Raw genomic sequence first — 21,525 nt, 5'->3', positions numbered from 1 at the left:
TAATGACCTCCATATGGGTAATACCCAGCAAATGTAAACTTCTTTGTGGTTTTGCCAGATTTTGACTAATTTGCAAGGATATGTCCAGTTACTGCAACTCAATTTGGGATTACCTTTACCTTCCCTATTCTTATTGCTGGGGTTTCTGCATGAAATGATACCTATTAATGACCCGCAGGCTACATTTAAGTGAACATTCACGATTTTGGTAAGCTTGGTCCAGTCTGGGAAGTGATGTCCCGTGGCTGGTTTCAGTTGCATGGGAGCCAGTCGAAGCCACAACTCATCGACTGCTCTGTGCCAGATGGAAGGAGGTGGCTGATTTTCAAATGCCTTTTCCCTTCCTTAGGGTTGATGAGCTCATCGCTGTCTGTGGAGTTCATAGTGTCTCTCCAACTCAGTGCCTGAGCTGTGAGGCCAAGCGCATTGTCTCTGTGGAGCGCCACACAGATTGTCCAGGCCTGTTTTCTGGGAAAGGACGTTACCTTACAGTTTTTGAGTCTTGCCTAATTTAGCCAAAGCTGTTTGAAGTGAAGCTACTTATCCAAGGAAGTTTGAAAATAACTTCATTTCCTGATGAAGGAACTTTTAAAACAGGCAGGAGTATAGACCTCCCCTTAGTCCTGAGCGCTCCTGATGCAGAACCGTTTCACACACATCAGCTGGGCCCTGTGTGCCACATGTTTTGCAGTCCTGGTAAAAGGCACAGCGCAACCTTAGAGAAGCCAGGAGGCGTGTCGCATGTGTTTTATCTGTGGCTGTAGTTCTCCTTTCTGACTAGGAGGCCCCCAGCACTCCTTGTGACCTGGAGCTGGAATTGGGAGGGCTTGGAGTGCTGCTTCCTGAGCCCTCTGCTCTAAATCCGTCTTCTCCCTTTGGTTCCCTGCAGATTGGTACACAGAACAGCTTGGAGCTTCTTGAGGATCCAAAAGCTGAAGTGGTCGATGAAATTGCTGCCAAACTTGGCCTGCGGAAGGTACTGAGGCATCCGGCAGCCAAGCAGGGGGCGTGGCCAGGCTCTGTTGAGCATCCAGGCCAGGGAGAGTTGGGGGAGTGGCTGGGCTGTGTTGGGGACGGGCTCTCCCCAGCTGCACAAGGTCAGGTGCAGGCACCATACGTTTTGAAACTTCACGTGTGTTTATTGGGCACCAATAGCTTTTATGTTCCTCTGACTTAAACTAAAATGAGAACGTTTTCTTGAGCACACACGCACACACAAAAAATCCCAGTGCGGATCTGGCTGTTGTATTTCAGCCTTCCAGCCACACTTCTTGAGGACTGCTTCAAGTGGGAAATAGAAGCAGGAGTCACACACCCCAGCTGCACCCCTGCTGGCTCCCCCGTGCATGTGTGTCCCTTCTGCCTGAGCCGTCCCTTCGTGTAGCTTGGAAGCCGAGGACAGTCAAGGTTGGCGTTCCGTTGGCAGCGCTCATGTTCCGTGGCGTGCACTTGGAGCTTCTGCTGTTCCGTCATCAATCATCGTTTCATTTCCTGTTGATAATTTAGCTCTCTGAGCCTATGGTTCTTCCTAGTTTCATGGAACAGTTAGAAAACGAGAAAAGGATTTCCTTTTTTATTCTGTTGATCTGGTTTATCTGACATCATTGATAAAGTTCCCAGGAACGATTTTTATAAATTCATGTAGAGCCATGAATTTGAACATATAAGTTTAATATTAGTAAGTATGTTTTATCCTTTATTTCCTAATCATCTCAGACTGTGAAAAATAATCTCTAGATTATTTCATCCTCTCTACAGATGAAGGGGGTGAGACTGCAAATGTGACTTAAAACCTGGTGTCAGTGAGCAGTCCACACACCGTTTTACTCTCTTAGGAAAGAAACATCCTGTTTCTAACAAGGAGTCAGCCTCTTCATTTAGCGTCATATTTTGGTTCAAATTCTGGAAGTTCTCTTGTTGAAAAGAGATTGGTCCAATTTTTTGGCCTAATTTGTTGTAGTCTTATAGTTCATAATCTTGAAATTACTTAAATACTTTTTTTCAAAACATGAGTTTCTTATTTTATTTTATTTTATTTTATTTTTAGGAGTCTTGCTCTGTCACCCAGGCTGGAGTGCAGTGGCATGATCTTGGCTCGCTGCAACATCTGCCTCCCGGGTTCAAGTGATTCTCCTGCCTCAGTCTCCTGAGTAGCTGGGATTATAGGCGCCCATCACTACGCCCGGTTAATTTTTGTATTTTTAATAGAGATGGGGTTTCACCATGTTGGCCAGGCTGGTCTTGAACTCCCGACGTCAGATGATCCACCCGCCTTGGTCTCCCAAAGTTCTGGGATTATAAGTATGAGCCACCATGCCTGGCTCAAAATATGAGTTTCTAAGCCCTTATATTTCTTAGTTTGATTTTGATTCTGCTTTATTTACTGCTTAATTACATTAATCCTTTAAGTCTCATTTTCTCTGTTGCCATCACCTTGGGTTTTCATTCACTGGGGCATCTTTAAAGACAGTGAAAGTCTCCCAGTGTGCTGGTCATATCTGCTGGGGATGGATGGGAAGAGTTGTGTGTCAGGTAGTGCTGGGGAGAGTCATGGGCCACAGATCCTTCCCAAGGACAGAAGTGACAACTGCCAGGACCCAAGTGCTACTCCTGCGGCCTTGCGACAGGCTTCTGGTGGAGGAATTCACAGGCAGAGGCGGGCCTGAGGATCCCACAGCACACAGGCACTGCCACACTGAACGTGCAGGGGGTGCTGGGTTGCGGGTTTCAGATCCCGATACCCTCAGATGCTTCCTTCTGGCCTTGAACTGGAGCTCCCAGGAGCAGCTCTGTGAAGTCTGCATTCTATTTCCCCTTTTATCTTAAGCGCCTTTCTCTAGGAATCCTTTTTCTTAGCTTGTCGGGAAAGACCTACTCTATGAAATGTTTATTTGCTTGCCTGTTGTCTGTCTTCCTCTTGGGAGTTTAAGTGCCTTTTTTACCCACCTTCTGTTGGTCTCACTCACTGCTGTGTCTCTTGCATCCAGCATGGTGCTGGGCAGAGTTGGTGCTGAAGAAACTCATCTCTAACGCAGCAGCACCAGAGGGAGCGTGGCCAGTTTCTACTGAACAGAGATGGAGATCCCTGGGTGTGGCCTGGCATCTTACTTGAGGAACCCATTGATGTAGATTAAGCTGGCTCACAAAAAGGAGCTTCTGACTGAGAACATTCTTTTTAAGCTGTCTGGGCAAAAGCCAGAAAACATTCATCATCTGTCTTTTTTTTTTTTTTTTGAGACGGAGTGTCGCTCTGTCTGCCAGGCTGGAGTGCAGTGGCTGGATCTCAGCTCACTACAAGCTCCACCTCCCGGGTTTACGCCATTCTCCTGCCTCAGCCTCCCGAGTAGCTGGGACTACAGGCGCCCGCCACCTCCCCCGGCTAGTTTTTTGTATTTTTTAGTAGAGAAGGGGTTTCACCGTGTTAGCCAGGATGGTCTCGATCTCCTGACCTCGTGATCCACCCGTCTCGGCCTCGCAAAGTGCTGGGATTACAGGCTTGAGCCACCGCGCCCGGCCAATCTTTTTTTTTTTTTTAAGATGAAGTCTCACTCTGTCACCCAGGCTGGAGTGCAGTGACGTGATCTTGGCTCACTGCAAGCCCCACCTCCCAGGCTCACGCCATTCTCTTGCCTCAACCTCCTGAGTAGCTGGGACTACAGGCACCTGCCGTCTCAACCGGCTAATTTTTTTGTATTTTTAGTAGAGACGGGGTTTCACCGTGTTAGCCAGGATGGTCTTGATCTCCTGACCTCGTGATCTTGTGATCCGCCCTCTTGACCTCCTGAAGTGCTGGGATTACAGACGTGAGCCACCGCGCCCAGCCATGTCCAGCTAATTTTTTTTTTTTTTTTGAGACGGAGTTTCTCTCTCGTTGCCCAGGCTGTTGTGCAATGGTGCAATCTCGGCTCACCGCAACCTCTGCCTCCTGGATTCAAGTGATTCTCCTGCCTCAGCCTCCTGAGTAGCTGGGATTACAGGCATGTGCCACTACCCTGGCTAATTCTGTATTTTTAGTAGAGACAGGGTTTCTCCATATTGGTCAGGCTGGTCTCGAACTCCTGATCTCAGGTGATCCACCCGCCTCAACCTCCCAAAGTGCTGGGATTATAGGCATGAGCCACTGCACTCTAATTTCTGTATTTTTAGTAGAGACGGAGTTTCACCATGTTGGCCAGGATGGTCTCGATCTCTTGACCTCATGATTCTCCTGCCTCAGCTTCCCAAAGTGCTGGGATTACAGGCGTAGTCACCACACCCAACCATTCATCATCTATCTTAAAGAGATGTTTAAAAGATACTTTCCTTTTTATTAAGGTTGGCTGGATATTTACAGACCTCGTCTCAGAAGATACCCGAAAGGGTACAGTCCGCTACAGTCGAAATAAGGTGAGGTGGAGATAGGAATGTGCATGTGGCCCTGTGGCTTGGTTACAGATGGCACTGGCCTGCATTCTCAGGGTCTCTTTGCACCTCTGGTTCTAGCTTTCAGGCCACATTATTATTATTATTATTTTTTGAGACGGAATCTCGCTCTGTTACCCAGGCTGGAGTACAGTAGTGCAATCTCAGCTCACTGCAAGCTCCGCCTCCCGGGTTCACGCCATTCTCCTGCCTCAGCCTCCCAAGAAGCTGGGACTACAGGCGCCGCCACCACGCCTGCCTAATTTTTTTGTATTTTTAGTGGAGACAGGGTTTCACTGTGTTAGCCAGGATGGTCTTGATCTTGACCTCGTGATCTGCCCGCCTCGGCCTCTCAGAGTGCTGGGATTACAGACGTGAGCCACTGCACCCAACCCTCAGGCCCCATTATTTTTCAAGAAGGTTGTCTTGATCAATGAAGGCCGGATCTCCTGGTCTCATAGAGCTAAACCCATCTTACCTTTACAAAGCAGTGGCTTTCAGGGCTCAGCCCATGGCGGCTGGTTTGCGTAGTGCTTCTGGCCTTCGTAGTCATGGGTGGTTTCAGATGAGGAATTGGTAATGGTTAGGGATTGCACATACTTGTTTCAAAGTGGTTTTGAGTTTTATAGTTTGGTTCTTATTTTTTATTTTTTTGAGACAGAGTCTTGCTCTCTCGCACAGGTTGGAGTGCAGTGGCACAGTCTCGGCTCACTACAGCTTCCTCCTGGGTTCAGGTGTGCGGCACCATACCCAGATAATTTTTTTATTTTTACTAGAGACCAGGTTTTGCTGTGTTGGCCAGGCTGGTTTCGAACTCTTGTCCTCAAGTGGGCCTTCCACCTCCACCTCCCAAAGTGCTGGAATTAGAGGTGTGAGCCACTGCGCCTGACTTAGTTCTTATTTTTTAATGAAGAAATAGAAACATATTTGGCATGATGCTGTAAAATTGATAGGCTGCTTCTCTTGTCTTAGGACACCTATTTCCTAAGTTCAGAAGAGTGCATCACTGCAGGAGACTTCCAGAACAAGCATCCCAACATGTGCCGGCTCTCTCCCGATGGACATTTTGGATCCAAGTTTGTTACTGCAGTGGCTACAGGTAAAACAGGGACAGTTGTAATGTAAATATTACCACCTCGTTAATAGTTTTGTTCCTCTTTTTGGTAGCCTTTTATCCTTAACTTAGTTATAGTGGACTTTGTTACTGGGCTTGTGGGATGTAAATTCCTCCTTTCTTTTTATGGTAAAAATTCGGAACTTAACAGCATAAAACTATGAACACAAACCCCAAAACTCACAACAGAATCAGGACCTCCACAGAGCTCTCCTCTAGGCCAGTGCTGTCCTTAAAAGTCCACTTTTTTGGCCGGGCACGGTGCCTCACGCCTATAATCCCAGCACTTTGGGAGGCCAAGGTGGGTGGATCACTTGAGGTCAAGGAGTCCCGAGACCAGCCTGGCCAGCATAGTGAAACACCATCTCTATTATAAATACAAAAATTAGCTGGATGTGGTGGTGGGCACCTGTAATCCCAGCTACTCAAGGAGCTGAGGCAGGAGAATCGCTTGAACCCAGCAGGTGGAGATTGCAGAGAACTGAGTTTGTGCCAGTGCACTCCAGCCTGGGTGACAGGGCAAGACTCAAAAAAAGAAAAGAAAAAAATAAATATATGTATGTGTGTGTGTGTGTGTATGTGTGTGTATATGTGTGTGTGTGTATATATATGTGTGTATATATGGACAAGGATATTCCCCTGGGCGACAGAGTAACTCCATCTCAAAAAGAAAAAAGCGGGTTTTTTTTTTTTTTTGATAGTCTCACTCTGTCATTTAGGCTGGAGTGCAGTGGCGCAATCTCGGCTCACTGCAGCGTCCGCCTCCTGAGTTCAAGTGATTTTCGTGCCCCAGCCTACAGCTGGAATTGTAAGTGCACACCACCACACCCGACTAATTTTTGTATTTTTAGTAGAGACAGGGTTTTGCCTTGTTGATCAGGCTGGTCTTGAACTCCTAACTTCAGGTGTTCTCCCTCATTGGCCTCTCAGAGTGCTGGGATTACAACATCTGTAATTGTAGCATTTTGGGAGGTTGAGTCAGGAGGATCCCTTGAGACTGGGAGTTTGAGATCAGCCTGGGCAACATGGCAAGACCCCATCTCTACAAAAAATAGATAAAACATATTTTTAAAAAAGAAAGAAAAGTGTTCAAGCTGACTGCAGAAGTTTTTGCACTTTGCTGCATATTCTTGAACTTGCCAGGTTTTTGTGTCTTTTTGTTTGTTTGTTTTTTTGAGACAGGTTCTTGCTCTGTCACCCAGGCTGGAGCGCTGGAGCGCAGTGGTGTAGTCACAGCTCACTGGTGTGACTCCTGGACTCATGTGATCCGCCCCCATCAGCCTTCCATGTAGTTGGGACTACATGCATGCACCACCATGCCCGGCTAATTTTTAGATTTTTTTTTTTCCCCCCAGAGACGGAGTCTCTCTCTGTTGCCCAGGCTGGAGTGCAGTGGCGCAATCTCAGCTCACTGCAAGCTCCGCCTCCCGGGTTCACGCCATTCTCCTGCCTCAGCCTGCAGAGTAGCTGGGACTACAGGCGCCTGCCACCTCGCCCGGCTAGTTTTTTGTATTTTAGTAGAGACGGGGTTTCACTGTGTTAGCCAGGATGGTCTCGATCTCCTGACCTCGTGATCCACCCGTCTCGGCCTCCCAAAGTGCTGGGATTACAGGCTTGAGCCACCGCGCCCGGCCCTCATTTTTAAATTTTTAACAGAAACGAAGTCTTGCTGTGTTGCCTAGCCTGCAGTTAGTTCCTTGATGTAAGGTGCATTTAGATTGATTTTTGAAATGAATATACTTTTTGAATAGTGATAGGCATCTTTCACATGTTAATTATTTTAATAATTAATACATGTTACTATTTCACATGTGAATTAGTTGAGTCAGATTTATTTTCCTAAATTGTTGCTTGGGTTGAGCGCTTAAGGGAAGGGTTGGGAATTTGGGCTAGGATTGAAGGAGGGTCTGGGAATTCTGCGATACAGAACCCGTTAAGTGAGGGCACTCTGGGGAGGGGTGCTGTAATGGTGGGAGGCTCAGGGCAGCTGGAGAGCAGCTGGGGCGTCAGGCAGGTGTCACTGGGCACCCAGGAGGGGAGCAGAAAACAAAGGCGCTCATGTCATTTAGAATTCTGCCTGGCTAGCATTGTATTTACAGACGGGGAGAAAGGTATCGTCATACTCTTCTCGGTGTCACATCCCCACACCCCTGCCACACGTAGGCTGATATCTGGGTGCAATAGTGTAGGCTGGTAGTTTCCAAGCCTATCAGACTCAACTCCTGTTTTTAGAACACTTTGTGATACCCCTTTCTATGCAGAAATAAAATTGATGGGTAATACAGCTAATGTAGGCTGCCGACACACAGAATTCTGAAATAGAAGGCAGAGTAATTGTAACATCAAGGGAAAGTGGTAGGAAAGAAACAGAATAAAGTCGAACGTTTAGGTGTGTCAGTGCTTCTGGACTGACCCGTGAGGACAGCACAGTGGGATCCGTGCTGGCCTGTGTGGGCAAGGGCTGAGCACAGGGCTGAGTCCAGGCCTCTTAGCTGGCCTTGCCATCAGCAACATGTCTTCCTGAGAGGCTCAACAGCTCTCCACCCAGTTCCAGGCAGAGGAGTGTACCCTTACCTCAGCTTACACTATTATAGTCCCAGAGAATTCAGTGTGCATTGAAACTGTGCCTGTCTGTTTTGTGGCTCTTTATAAAATAGAATTGCTTCTAATCTCACATGATTGTAAATAGTGCTTTTGCCTACACAAGTATGTAGCGGGCATTCTGAGTTATGTGGGATATGGAACTGTTCCATAGTATTTCAGTGTGGTTTTAATTTCTATTTTATTCTGAGTGAAATCAAGGGTCTTTTATTTTTATTTTTAATTTTTTTTTGAGACAGTCTTGTTCTGTCACCCAGGCTGGACTGCAGTGGCACGATCTTGGCTCACTGCAACCTCCGCCTCCTGGGTTCAAGTGATTCTTGTGCCTCAGCCTCCCAAGTAGCTGGGATTACAGGCGCATGCCAACACACCCAGCCAATTTTTGTAATTATTTTTTTTTTTTTTTTGAGACGGAGTCTCGCTCTGTCGCCCAGGCTGGAGTGCAGTGGCCGAATCTCTGCTCACTCACTGCAAGCTCCGCCGCCTCCCGGGTTCACGCCATTCTCCTGACTCAGCCTCCCTAGAAGCTGGGACTATAGGTGCCCACCACTGTGCCTGGCTAATTTTTTTTTTTTTTTTTTTGTATTTTTAGTAGAGACGGGGTTTCACCGTGTTTGCCAGGATGGTCTCAATCTCCTGACCTCGTGATCCACCCGCCTTGGCCTCCCAAAGTGCTAGGATTACAGGCGTGAGCCACTGCACCCGGCTAATTTTTGTATTTTTTATAGAGACGGGTTCACCATGTTGACCAGGCTGGTCTCAAACTTCTGGCCTCAAGTGATCTGCCTGCCTTGGCCTCACAAAGTCCTGAGATTACAGGTGTGAGCCACTGTGCCCCATCTAATTACTGTTTCTTTTTTTTTTTTTTTTTTTTTTGAGACGGAGTCTTGCTCTGCCACCCAGGCTGGAGTGCAGTGGCCGGCTCTCAGCTCACTGCAAGCTCCACCTCCCGGGTTCACGCCATTCTCCTGTCTCAGCCTCCGAGTAGCTGGGACTACAGGCGCCCGCCTCGTCGCCCGGCTAGTTTTTTGTATTTTTAGTAGAGACGGGGTTTCACCGTATTAGCCAGGATGGTCTCGATCTCCTGACCTCGTGATCCGCCCATCTCGGCCTCCCAAAGTGCTGGGATTACAGGCTTGAGCCACCGCGCCCGGCCTAATTACTGTTTCTATGGAGAAATTATTCCATGGGCCAGAAGAACTGGCACAGTTTTAGAATTACAGTTTCTTTTTTTTTTTTGAGATGGGAGTCTTGCTGTGTTGCCCAGGCTGGAGTGCAGTGGTGCAATCTCGGCTCACCGCAAGCTCCGCCTCCCGGGTTCATGTCTCAGCCTCCGAGTAGCTGGGACTACAGGCGCCCGCCACCACGCCAGGCTAATTTTTTGTATTTTTAGTAGAGATGGGGTTTCACCGTGTTAGCCAGGATGGTCTCGATCTCCTGACCTCGTGATCCACCCGCCTCGGCCTCCCAAAGTGCTGGGATTACAAGCTTGAGCCACTGCGCCCAGCCCTAGAATTACAGTTTCTAACTTGGGGGCTACCACCTTCAATTTGAGTCATACCTCTTGTTGAGAGTTGAGAGATTATATAGATCATCCTTGGGCTTTTTTCGCCTCTGGAATTGGCATTTACTGAAAGATGTTAGAACTGAGAGACAATAAATAACCTAATTTATAAGCAGATAGGCAGTGACAGCCTCCTCGTGTCTATGTGAATCACCCCTCTTGGTGCTCAGACTTGTCATGGTCTCCCTTTCCCGAGGGTGGTGGCCGACTGAGGAGTGTTCATCCTCATGCATGTCTTTAATCGCTACGGCTCGGATGAAGGTTTTCTAACTCAAGTAAAGTGTGCTCTTTCCCCTGTGTTAGGGTCTTTTGGTCGTGACCATGTGAGGACCCCGTGGCGCTGTTGGAAATTGTACGTGCTGCATTCCTGTCCCACGTCCCTCCTTAGACAGGAAGGTGCAGACCAGGCCTGGCACGGTGGCTCATACCTGTAATTCCAGCACTTTGGGAGGCCAAGGTGGGCAGATCACAAGGTCAGGAGTTCGAGACCAGCCTGGCCAACATGGTGAAACCCCATCTCTACTAAAGATATAAAAATTAACTGGGTGTGGTGGTGCATGCCTGTAGTCTCAGCTACTTGGGAGGCTGAGGCAGGAGAATTGCTTGAACCTTGTAGGCGGAGGTTGCAGTGAGCTGAGATCATGCCATTGCACTCCAGCCTGGGCGACAGGGCAAGACTCTGTCTCCGAAAAAAAAAAAAAAAAAAAAAGGAAGGTGCAGACTGAGCCATGTGGCACAGGGTGCGTGGTGCTCCTGCCGGCAGCACTCAGGTCCTGGCTGGGATGCGGAGGCCTTGCCCCTCCCTCTGCATCTGTCCTTCCTCCCCTTTCTGCTTTCATTGTACACAGATATTCTCTGGCATGAGACTTGAGAGTAAGGGCCCCGATGAAGTGTGTGCTTTCCTCGAGTGACGCTGAGGGGCCTGTGGAAGGACAGTGCAGAGCTAACCCCCACACTGGGCTGGGCGTCTGTCTCCTCATAGTCTGGCATACTCTAAACTTACAGGCTGTGAAAATTACTTCCTGAGGATCTGGTTTAAAAAACCAGAAATGCATCTCAGATTCAATAGCAGCTGAGGTTTTTCTGTCACTGCCTGTTTGTAGGCCCTGTGATCTTTCCCACGTAAGGATTTCCTGACTGGCTGATTTGTGAAGGGAGTGATAGTTAACTTGTCCTGCCAACCGTTCCAGCAGGGTTACACAAACCCATCAGGACACGTATTTCCTGCTGCTCTACATGGGAAGGGGAGTTTGCAGTTCATCTCAGTGAATTTACCCTTGAAGATTATCCATATGGCCAATTTTGCTGTTTATAAACAGCCTTCAGTTTTATAAGTACTGCTTTCCATTTTTCTCTTATTCTCAACTGCTAGATTTTTCTTTCTTGAATGACCTGTCATGTTAATGATCAATCTAAACACCAGTGCGGGTTTTTGGGGGTTTTTTTGTTTTTTTTTTGTTTTTTTTTATTCTGGAGACAGAGTCTTGCTCCATTGCCCAGGCTGGAGTGCAGTGGCGTGATCTCAGCTCATTGCAGCCTCCGCTTCCCGGGGCCAAGCAATTCTCCTGCCTCAGCGTCCTGAATAGCTGGGATTACAGGTGCATGCCACCATGCCTGGCTAATTTTTATATTTTTAGTAGAGACAGGGTTTCACCATGTTTTCCGGGCTGGTCTTGAACTCCTGACCTCAGGTGATCTGCCTGCCTTGGCCTCCCAAAGTGCTGGAATTACAGGTATGAGCCACCATGCCAAGCCCAGTCCAGGTTTTCACAGTGTCCTAACCAGATGTCTGCACTGTGGCTCCCTGGTGCTCTGTCCAGCCTTTGCCTCTGCTCTCTGTGAGCCCTGCATTCTTTTAGTGCCATTTATGCCACCAAGCACATGGACGAGTGAGGTGCCTGTGTCTTTGCTGAGATATTAGTGGTCATTTGCACAGGGTTGGCTACCTCCTGAGCATTGAATTTGGGGCAGGGAGAGAATCCTATGCTAGTGAACTGTGCCTTCGGAGCAAGTTTGACTCAGGGTTTTGAAGCCATCCATCACCTGCCTCCTATGTGCATTGAGAGCTTCGTGGCGGCCAGCTCTATCTCCTCCCTCACCTTTTTTGATTTTTTGGCCGTCAGGTTTGCTTTCTGATGCATGTTTGAAAGCCACGTGCACTATGTTTCTGTTTTCTGATCATAAAGGATTATTTTTGTCAAAGAAACTGAGATAGAGGTATTGAGGGTTTGTTTGTTTTTCCTCCAAAGCTATAACAAATGATGAGAGCCGGGCACAGTGGCTCACACCTGTAATTCCAGCACTTTGGGAAGCTGAGGCGGGAGGATCACATGGGGCCAGGAGTTAGAGACCAGCCTGGGCAACATAGTAAGACCTTACTTGTAAAACAATAAATAAATGCCTAAAAAATAATGAGATTGTAGTCAGTGGTAACTTCAGTTCTGGAAGCACACCCTGCGGCAGTGGGCATCTCCCCCATGCCTGCCTCCTCCAAAGGCTTAGGCTGCCCCCATGGCATCATCTGCCCAACTCACTTGAGGGACCTGGTCTAACTGGACCACACTGCCACCTCTCAGCCGTGATCTGTAGTCCCCTTGTCCCCACATGAAGTCATTCTGGAGGTTTTGATGGAGTGGAGACTGGGAGAGAAGAATGGGGTGGGCAGTGTGGAGGGTGAAACCGTGGAGGATCTGGGCTCCCAGGTCTGCCCACGGCCGTGGAGTGGCACCTGCACGTCCACACTGTGTGATGACACCTGGTGGCATTGACTCTGCGTGGTGGCTGTGTAGGTTTCTGTAAGACAGAGGCTACTGTGTATACAATACAATGACTGGATTTGTATTAAAAAGAGTTTCCGTCTTGCTCTTCTCCCACCCTCTACCCCATCTCTCTGCCTCCAGATGAATTTATCCACCCGTCCTTACCGTGAACCTAGGGATCTATCTGCCATTTATACCCCTGGTGTTACTATGAACCAGGAGCCCAAGTGCTGATGACGCTAAGCCTCGCTTTAGGGGCAGATGTTAGGCAATGTTTAATAATCTTTTTTTTTTTTTTTAATTGGAAAAATAGGGTCTCACTATGTTGCCCAGACTGGTATCAAACTCCTGGGCTGAAGCAGTCCTCCCACCCTGCCCTCTCAGAGTGCTCAGATTACAGGCATGAGCCACTGCACCCAGTATTTTCTTTTCTTTTTTTTCTTTTTTTCAAAAGTTTAACAATCTTGTTTTCCTGATTCTGAGAGAGCATGTCCGTGGTGGCACCTGTTTGTGGAGCCAAGTGTGTGTGGAGCTGCAGGGTGTCCTGACATGCATGTCTAGGTCTTGTGTTGTGGCCACCCATCCGTTGACTACTGAACTTTTTTTTGTTGTTTTGAGATGGAGTCTCGCACTGTCACCCATGCTGGAGTGCAGTGGTGCAATCTCGGCTCACTTCAAGCTCTGCCTCCCAGGTTCACGCCATTCTCCTGTCTCAGCCTCCCGAGTAGCTGAGACTACAGGCTCCCACCACCACACTCGGCTAATTTTTTGTATTTTTCGTAGAGACGGGGTTTTACTGAGTTAGCCAGGATGGTCTCGAACTCCTGACCTCGTGATCCACCCACCTCGGCCTCCCAAAGTGCTGGGATTACAGGTGCGAGCCAGTGCACCCGGCTGACTACTGAACACTTTTTTTTTTTTTGAGACGGAGTCTCGCTCTGTTGCCCAGGCTGGAGTGCAGTGGCCGGATCTCAGCTCACTGCAAGCTCCGCCTTCCGAGTTCACGCCATTCTCCTGCCTCAGCCTCCTGAGTAGCTGGGACTACAGGCGCCGCCGCCACCTCGCCCGGCTAGTTTTTTTTTGTGTTTTTAGTAGAGACGGGGTTTCACCGTGTTAGCCAGGATGGTCTCGATCTCCCGACCTCATGATCCGCCCGTCTTGGCCTCCCAAAGTGCTGGGATTACAGGCTTGAGCCACCGCGCCCGGCCCTGAACACTTCTTAACTCTTACCCAACAGACTCTTGAGGGTTTGTTTTTTCTGTTGATCCGAGGTGAGGAGTTAACAGGCATGGACCGGGTTTGAATGCTGTTTGGCAGGCTCTTTCTGAAGTTCTCTCTCTTGCAGGTGGTCCTGACAATCAAGTCCACTTTGAGGGGTACCAGGTGTCCAATCAGTGTATGGCACTCGTCCGTGATGAGTGTTTGCTGCCGTGCAAGGACGCCCCGGAGCTTGGCTACGCCAAGGAGTCTAGCAGTGAGCAGTACGTGCCTGATGTGTTTTATAAGGTAAAAATATGGTAAGAAAAAGAATTCTGTATAAAAAGAAAATTCTGTACAAAAAAAGAAAAATAATGGTGTCAACCTGTCTTGAACCTTTCTAATTTGGGTGCATTCTGCCTATAGCAGCCATTTGTCAGCTGTGGTTGAACCCTCCTTGTCACCAAAGGCTTCTGTCACGTTTCTGGGGCTGGAAATTAGCTACTCATGCTTCCATGGCATTACGGCTTCTCACCAGGAGTGGAGCTACATGCACTAGATTTGAGATCAGCAAGACCAAATCCGACCATTGCAACACAGACAGTCTCAGTTTCTAAAGATGAGAAGATGGGGCCTGGGCATGGTGGCTCATGCCTGTAATCCCAGCATTTTGGGAGGCCAAGGCAGGAGGATTGCTTGAGCCCAGGACCTCAAGACCAGCCTGGGCAACATAGCGAGACCCTGTTTCTACAAAAAATAGACGTGGTGGCATGAACTATTGTCCCAGCTACTTAGGAGGCTGAGGTAGGAGGATCACCTGAGTCTGGGGAGGTCAAGGCTGCCCTTAGCCATGATCGTGCCACTGCATTACATGTAGACCTGGGTGACAGAGTGAGACCCTGTCTCAAGGATGGGGGTGGAGATGAGAAGACAGTGGGAGATGTTTAGGGACCTTTTTTTAGAATCCTGTCAGTTGCAGCTATTCAGTGTTTTTTCTTTTTAGTGGTTCCTGCTCCTTTGGGGGCTCCAGTTACGCATATATTTGACTACCTGGAGTTTTCCCACAGTTTATTGATACTCTGTTCATTTTGTTTCAGTCTTTTTCAGTGTTTCATCTTGGATAGTTTCTATTATGTCTTAACATTCATTGATCTTGACTTCTACAGTGTCTAATCTGCAGTTAATCTCATCCAGCATATTGTTAATCTCAGACGTTGTAGTTTTCATTCTAGAAGTTTAAGTTGTTAATTGCTTCCTGTGTTTCTACTTAACTCTTTGAACATAGGGGATACAGTTATATTAACTTTTTTCTTTCTTTTTTCCTTTTTTTTTTTTTTAAAGAGACAGGGTCTCACTATGTTGGCCAGGTTGATCTTGAACTCCTGGCCTCCGGCAGTCCTCCCCCCTCAGCCTCCCAAAGTGTTGGGGTTACAGGCATCAGCCACTGCGCCCGGCCCATATTAACTTCTAATGTTCTTATATACTAACTCATGTCACCTGGTATTTCTGCATCAGTTTTAGTTGATTTTGTTTTTCTTTTTTTTTGAGACGGAGCCTCACTCTGTCACCCAGGCTGGAGTACAGTGGCGCGATCTCGGCTCACTGCAAGCTCCGCCTCCCGGGTTTACGCCATTCTCTTGCCTCAGCCTCCCGAGTAGCTGGGACTACAGGCGCCCGCCACCTCGCCCGGCTAGTTTTTTGTATTTTTTAGTAGAGATGGGGTTTCACCGTGTTAGCCAGGATGGTCTCGATCTCCTGACCTCGTGATCCCTCTGTCTCGGCCTCCCAAAGTGCTGGGATTACAGGCTTGAGCCACCGCGCCCGGCCGATTTTGTTTTTCTAATTATGGGTTAGCATATGTGGGTCTCCAGCTGCAGTGTGTTTTCTGTGGACCATCTGTCCGTCCGTCCTTGTTACTGGGGTGCTGAGTGTGTGTGGTGTGGTGCTCATTGTGCATCACAAACCAGAGACTCCAGCAGGGTGTCTTCTTCTAGAGAGGGCTTTCCTTTCCTCCATGGGAAACGTGGTGGTGGTGAGCTGTCCATCTCCATCCAGGCGGCAAGTAGCAGGTCAGAGCTGACTTGCATTTCGATGAGTTGATCCTTCTGTTTTTCTACAATGTAGCCCCTTAGGGGTGCCGTCTGAGAACCTGGTAGCGCTCTTTGTGAGGTGACAGTCTTCCTTCAATCTTTGTCTCACTGGCCCTGAAAGGCTGGGAGATACAGACTGTCCAGAAGTTTCTCGTTTTTCTCATGCTTCATACAGCTTAATTATGTAGGTATCCCATGTACCTTAAAACTTTTACAAGCATTTTTTTTTTCTTTTTTTTGAGACAGTCTTGCTCTGTTACCCAGGCTGGAGTGCAGTGGCATGATCTCAGCCCACTGCAGCCTCCGCCCTCGGAGTTCAAGCGATTCTTGTGCCTCAGCCTCCCGAGTAGTTGGGACTACAGACACGTGCCACCAGACCCAGCTAATTTTTTGTATTTTTTGTAGAGACTGTGTTTTACCGTGTTAGCCAGGCCGGTCTTGGAACTCCTGGCCTTAAGCGATTTGCCCACCTGGGCCACCCAAAGTGCTGGGATTACAGGTGTGAGGCCACCCAAAGTGCTGGGATTATACCACACCCAGCTACAGACATCTTGAGGGGGGAGAATGGCTGCATGTTTGAAATTCCTGTATCTCCAGGGTCTCTGCCAGATTCTTGTCTCCCCCAACACTCACTTCCTGCAGGAGGAGGGAGGCGGCTTTCTGTCTCAGTACCACGGTCCCCTTTGCTGGGGGGTCTTCTTGTCTGGTTTGGATTCAGGCCCCTGCCTCCTCTTCCTCCCTCCTACCCAGTTGGACAGGCTGGTCTCAAACTCCTGATCTCAAGTGATCTGCCTGCCTCAGCCTCCCAGAGTGCTGGGATTACATGCATGAGACACTGTGCCTGACCTATATTTTTCTTTTGAAATAGCATCTTGCTCTGTCACCCAGGCTGGAGTACAGGCTGGCGTGATCTCAGCTCATTGCAACTTCTGCCCCCTGGGCTCATATGATCCTTCTGCCTCAGCCTCCCATGTAGCTGGGACTGCAGGCACACACTACCATGCCCACCTAACTCTTTTGTATTTTTAGTAGAATCAGGGTTTCACCATGTTGCCCAGGCTGGTCTTGAACTCCTGGGCTCAAGCAGTCTGCCTGCCTCGGCCTCCCACAGTGCTGGGATTACAGATGTGAACTACCACAGTGCTGGGAGTACAGATGTGAGCCACTGCACCCGGCCTCTGATTTCTTTCTTTCTTTTTTTTTTTTTCCCCCTGAAACGGAGTCTTCCTCTGTCTCCCAGGCTGGAGTGCAGTGACCTGATCTCAGTTCACTGCAACCTCTGCCACCTGGGTTCAGCGATTCTTCTGCCTCAGCCTTCCGAGTAGCTGGGATTACAGGTGTGCACCACCACGCCTGGCTAATTTTTATATTTTTAGTAGAGATTGGGTTTCACCATGTTGGCCAGGATGGTCTCGAACTCCTGACCTCATGATCCGCCTACCTTGGCCTCCCAAAGTGCTGGGATTACAGGCGTGAGCCACCGCGCCCGGCCTTGATTTCTTTCTTAACGATGTGGATAATCAGCTATATGAGCACGGTTTTGGGAATAAAGATAAACTTTTGTTTCCCTGTTAATCTTTGATGCTTCTGTCATCAGTCGTCTCCATGAATCATGGAGAATCATGGATGTTTCTGGACTCTGTTCTATTCCATTGGCCAGTTTTCCTAAACTAGAACTAATACTATACTCTTTTTTTTTTGAGACAGAGTCTCTCTTTCTCACCCAGGCTGGAGTGTAATGGCGCAATCTTGGCTCACTGCAGCCTCTGCCTCCCAGGTTCAAGCAATTCTCCTGCCTCGGTCTCCCGAGTAGCTGGGACTGGGACTACAGGCCCACGCCCCCACGCCCAGCTAATTTTTTGTATTTTAGTAGAAACAGGGTTTCACCATGTTGCCCAGGCTGGTTTCGAACTCCTGAGCTCAGCAGTTAATCCACCCGCCTCGGCCTCCCGAAGTGGTAGAATTACAGGCGTGAGCCACCGTGCCCGGCCTCGTTCCCATGTTGTTTAACGTCTCAGAAAGGTTTTCAGTTTTCTCTGTGGAGGTCTTACCTATCATTTATTAGATTATTCCGGCCGGGCGCAGTGGCTCAAGCCTGTAATCCCAGCACTTTGGGAGGCCGAGACGGGCGGATCACGAGGTCAGGAGATCGAGACCATCCTGGCTAACACGGTGAAACCCCGTCTCTACTAAAAAATACAAAAAAACGAGCCGGGCGAGGTGGCGGGCGCCTATAGTCCCAGCTACTCGGGAGGCTGAGGCAGGAGAATGGCGTAAACCCGGGAGGCGGAGCTTGCAGTGAGCTGAGATCCGGCCACTGCACTCCAGCCCGGGCGACAGAGCGAGACTCCGTCTCAAAAAAAAAAAAAAAAAGATTATTCCTAGGTACTTTAATTTATTTTTAACCTATTACAAAATAGCACTATCTTAAAATTACATTTTTAAACTGTTGCTGTTTGAAACAGGTAAATTTTTGTATCCAGCAAGTGCTATCTGTTCCTCAATATTATTATTTATAAGTTTAGTCTTTCGCATTTCCTACATGTATTATCCTTTCCATCATCAGCCCTTCTCATTCTCTGGGCTTATCGCGATGTTGTCTGGGATCTCCCAAACAGCACTGATGGCAGTGAATGTCTCTGGCACCTTTGTCTTGCTTTTAATCGTAAAGCAAGTGCTTTTAGGATTTTATCATCAACTGTGAGTTTTCTGTAGGATTATTTTTAAATACCCTTTTCGGGTTGGAAATTTGCTTTTTTATTTCCATGTGTTATTATAAGTTTCTTGCACTTAGGAATGGAGCTCCCTTTTGTCATGAAATATGTGACATTTCCTTAATCATTCTGTTGTTTTCATAGAGTGCTTATTTGCCCGCTGTTAGTGAGAATAGGCTAGAAATACTTCCCAGAATTGTTTATAGCCCTGTAGGATTTGAGACAGATTTCTCATGTTTCAGGAAAATACCAGTTGGAGCAAAGAGTACTGTAAAAGCCGACATTAAAGTCATCCTTTTAGTCCTCCCATGGACTTTGAGGTTGAAGGTAAAATATGCCTTGTAAACAAAACTTGCACCAGTATTTGTCTAAGGCTGTTCATCATATTGTCGTCTCTGACAATAAAAATTGGAAACAATTGAACAGCCCCATCCCAAGGGGATATTAAGTTACAGCTGGACTCTGGGATAGCATGTGGTTACTAAAGGTATGCGTTTACAAATCACTAAAAGATAAGGGATAAAACTTAGAAAGTAAAATTAAAAGTGCACCTGTACCTAGAGTATAATACCAATTTTTTTTGTTTGTTTTTTGAAGACACATATAGGCATTTGCACATCTATGTGGGCATACGTTTACATGTACTCACACACGGGGTGGGAGTAGAAGCTTCCTGACTGTCCTTCAGGAGGGAGAAGAGTCTGCAGCTTTGCCCTGTCCCATATGCAGCCAGTAAGAGAACGAGGAAGAGCTTTGTGGACAGCTGAGGGGAGCTGTGCAGATACTGATGTTGAAGAAGTGATTTGAAGGCACATCTGTGTCATCATTCACGTGTAGCTTTTTTTTTTAGAAAGCATGGATGTAGGCCGGGTGCGGTGGCTCAAGCCTGTAATCCCAGCACTTTGGGAGGCCGAGACGGGCAGATCACAAGGTCAGGAGATCGAGACCATCCTGGCTAACACGGTGAAACCCCATCTCTACTAAAAAATACAAAAAAAAATTAGCCGGGCGACGAGGCGGGCGCCTGTAGTCCCAGCTACTCGGGAGGCTGAGGCAGGAGAATGGCGTAAACCCGGGAGGCGGAGCTTGCAGTGAGCTGAGATCCGGCCACTGCACTCCAGCCTGGGCGGCAGAGCAAGACTCCGTCTCAAAAAAAAAAAAAAAAAAAGAAAGCATGGATGTAAACATAGTCCTGTGAGGACCAGGAGCTTCCCAAGAGACTAGGGCCAGCCAGCCACACTTGTCTCTGGGGCAGTCAGGGGCAGGAAGTGGGGCTTTTCTCTTTCACCTTTCTTGTGAAAGGGAATGCTTGGCCCCTGCAGAGAAACATGAAGAAAACATATTTAGTGATACCTACTCTTTGCATCTGGTAGAGTTGTTTTCTTTTCTATTCTTTTAACTTCAAAGACTTGTAATTATGGAGAATAAATGAGTGCATTTATTGACTACATGGGCAAATCAGAATGTATTTAATTGGTGGTGTGTTGATGGCCTTTGGTTCTTCCTGGTTAGTACAGAAAGTGCCACATTTAACACCCTCATACATCCTCATGTGACATCTTTCTTTTTTTTTTTTTTTTTTGAGACGGAGTCTGGCTCTGTCGCCCAGGCTGGAGTGCAGTGACCCGGCTCACTACAAGCTCCACCTCCGGGGTTCACGCCATTCTCCTGCCTCAGTCTCCCAAGTAGCTGGGACCACAGGCGCCTGCCACCACTCCTGGCTAATTTTTTGTATTTTTAGTAGAGACGGGGTTTCACCGTGTTAGCCAGGATGGTCTCGATCTCCTGACCTCGTGTTCCGTCCGCCTTAGCTTCCCAAAGTGCTGGGATTACAGGCGTGAGCCACCGCACCCGGCCTCTTTACTTATTTTTGAGATGGAGTCTCCCTGTGTCACCTAGGCTGGTAGAGAGGGGTTTTGCCATGTTGGCCAGGCTGGTCTCAAACTCTTGACCTCAAGTAATCTACCTGCCTTGCCTTCCAAAGTGCTAGAATTACAGGCGTGAGCCGCCGCACTCAACAGTAATGTGTGCAGTCTATGCTGTGTGCACCTGTGGCCCCAGCTACTCAGGAGGCTGAGGCAGGAGGATTGCTTGAGCCCAGGAGTTCGAGGCTGCAGTGAGCTTTGATTGCACCACTACACTCCAGCCTGGGCAACATGTTGAGACCCTGTCTCTAAATAAATAAAGATGGAACATTTTAAGTACAAAATGAAATGTATGTTTATTATGAAAAAATTAAATATTGTAGATTGGTAAGAAGAAAATGGACACCTCTGGCACCCCTTGTGATATGGATAGGCTTTGTGTCTGCACCCAAACCTCATCTTGACTTGTAATCCCCAGGTGTCAAGGAGAGATGAGGTGGAGATAATTGAATCATGGGCGTGGTTTCCCCCATCCTGTTCTCAGTGACAGTGAGTGCATTCTCACAAGATCTGTTGGATTTATCAGGGGCTCTTCCCGCTTTGCTCGGCGCTTCTCCTTCCTGCCACCTAGTGAAGAAGGTGCCTTGCTTCCCCTTCCCCTCCTGCCATGATTGTAAGTTTCCTGAGGCCTCCCCAGCCATGCTGAACTATGAGTCAATTAAACCTCTTATAAATTACCCAGTCTTGGGCAGTTCATTGTAGCAGTGAGAAAACGGACCAGTCACACCATTTATCTGCTGAGCGCTTCCCGTGGGTCAGGTGTTAGGCCTAGGACCTGGGGCGCCATGGTGAGCAGGTCCCTCCTGGTCCCTCTTCTTGCAGACTCTGTGGAGGTGTCTTGTTGGGAAACAGGGCCCGCCAAGGTGGCCATTCATAGCACTGACTGGAGTGTGTGAGAGGAAGCCAAGGGGAGTGGAATCTGCTGAAGCCATGTACCTGGAGAGCACAGCATGTACCCGGGAGCCAGTCTAGCTGGAGTGACTTGTGGTGGACAGTGGGAGGCCATGGAAAGAGATATGGAAAGTGGGTTCTGGAATGTTCCTGCTGGAGGTGTCAGGAGGGTTAGTCTGGAGGCAGGAAGCTTTTACAACAGTCGAGGCATTGAATGCCAGTAGCCTGAGTCAGGAGAAGGCAGCAAGGTTAGAGGAGTGAGTGGGGCT

At 48.2% G+C, this 21,525-nt stretch overlaps 1 protein-coding gene across 1 annotated transcript in view; it reads left to right on the top strand.

The window, feature by feature from the left end:
* The window catches only part of NPLOC4 (NPL4 homolog, ubiquitin recognition factor), a 78,686-nt gene that overhangs the window by 35,735 nt on the left and 21,426 nt on the right, over positions 1 to 21,525 (top strand). Inside the window, exons 9-12 of the mRNA XM_033182604.1 lie at positions 890 to 976; positions 4,315 to 4,386; positions 5,374 to 5,500; positions 13,785 to 13,945. Of these exons, the coding sequence (XP_033038495.1) occupies positions 890 to 976; positions 4,315 to 4,386; positions 5,374 to 5,500; positions 13,785 to 13,945 (447 nt within the window). The remainder of the gene's footprint in view (positions 1 to 889; positions 977 to 4,314; positions 4,387 to 5,373; positions 5,501 to 13,784; positions 13,946 to 21,525) is intronic.

This window comes from Trachypithecus francoisi, unplaced genomic scaffold, assembly GCF_009764315.1.
Source record: "Trachypithecus francoisi isolate TF-2019V2 unplaced genomic scaffold, Tfra_2.0 Lachesis_group20, whole genome shotgun sequence".
In the NCBI taxonomy this organism is placed as follows: domain Eukaryota; kingdom Metazoa; phylum Chordata; class Mammalia; order Primates; family Cercopithecidae; genus Trachypithecus; species Trachypithecus francoisi.
Note: the sequence above shows the minus strand (reverse complement) of the source record. Positions and strands in the feature narration are given on the sequence as shown.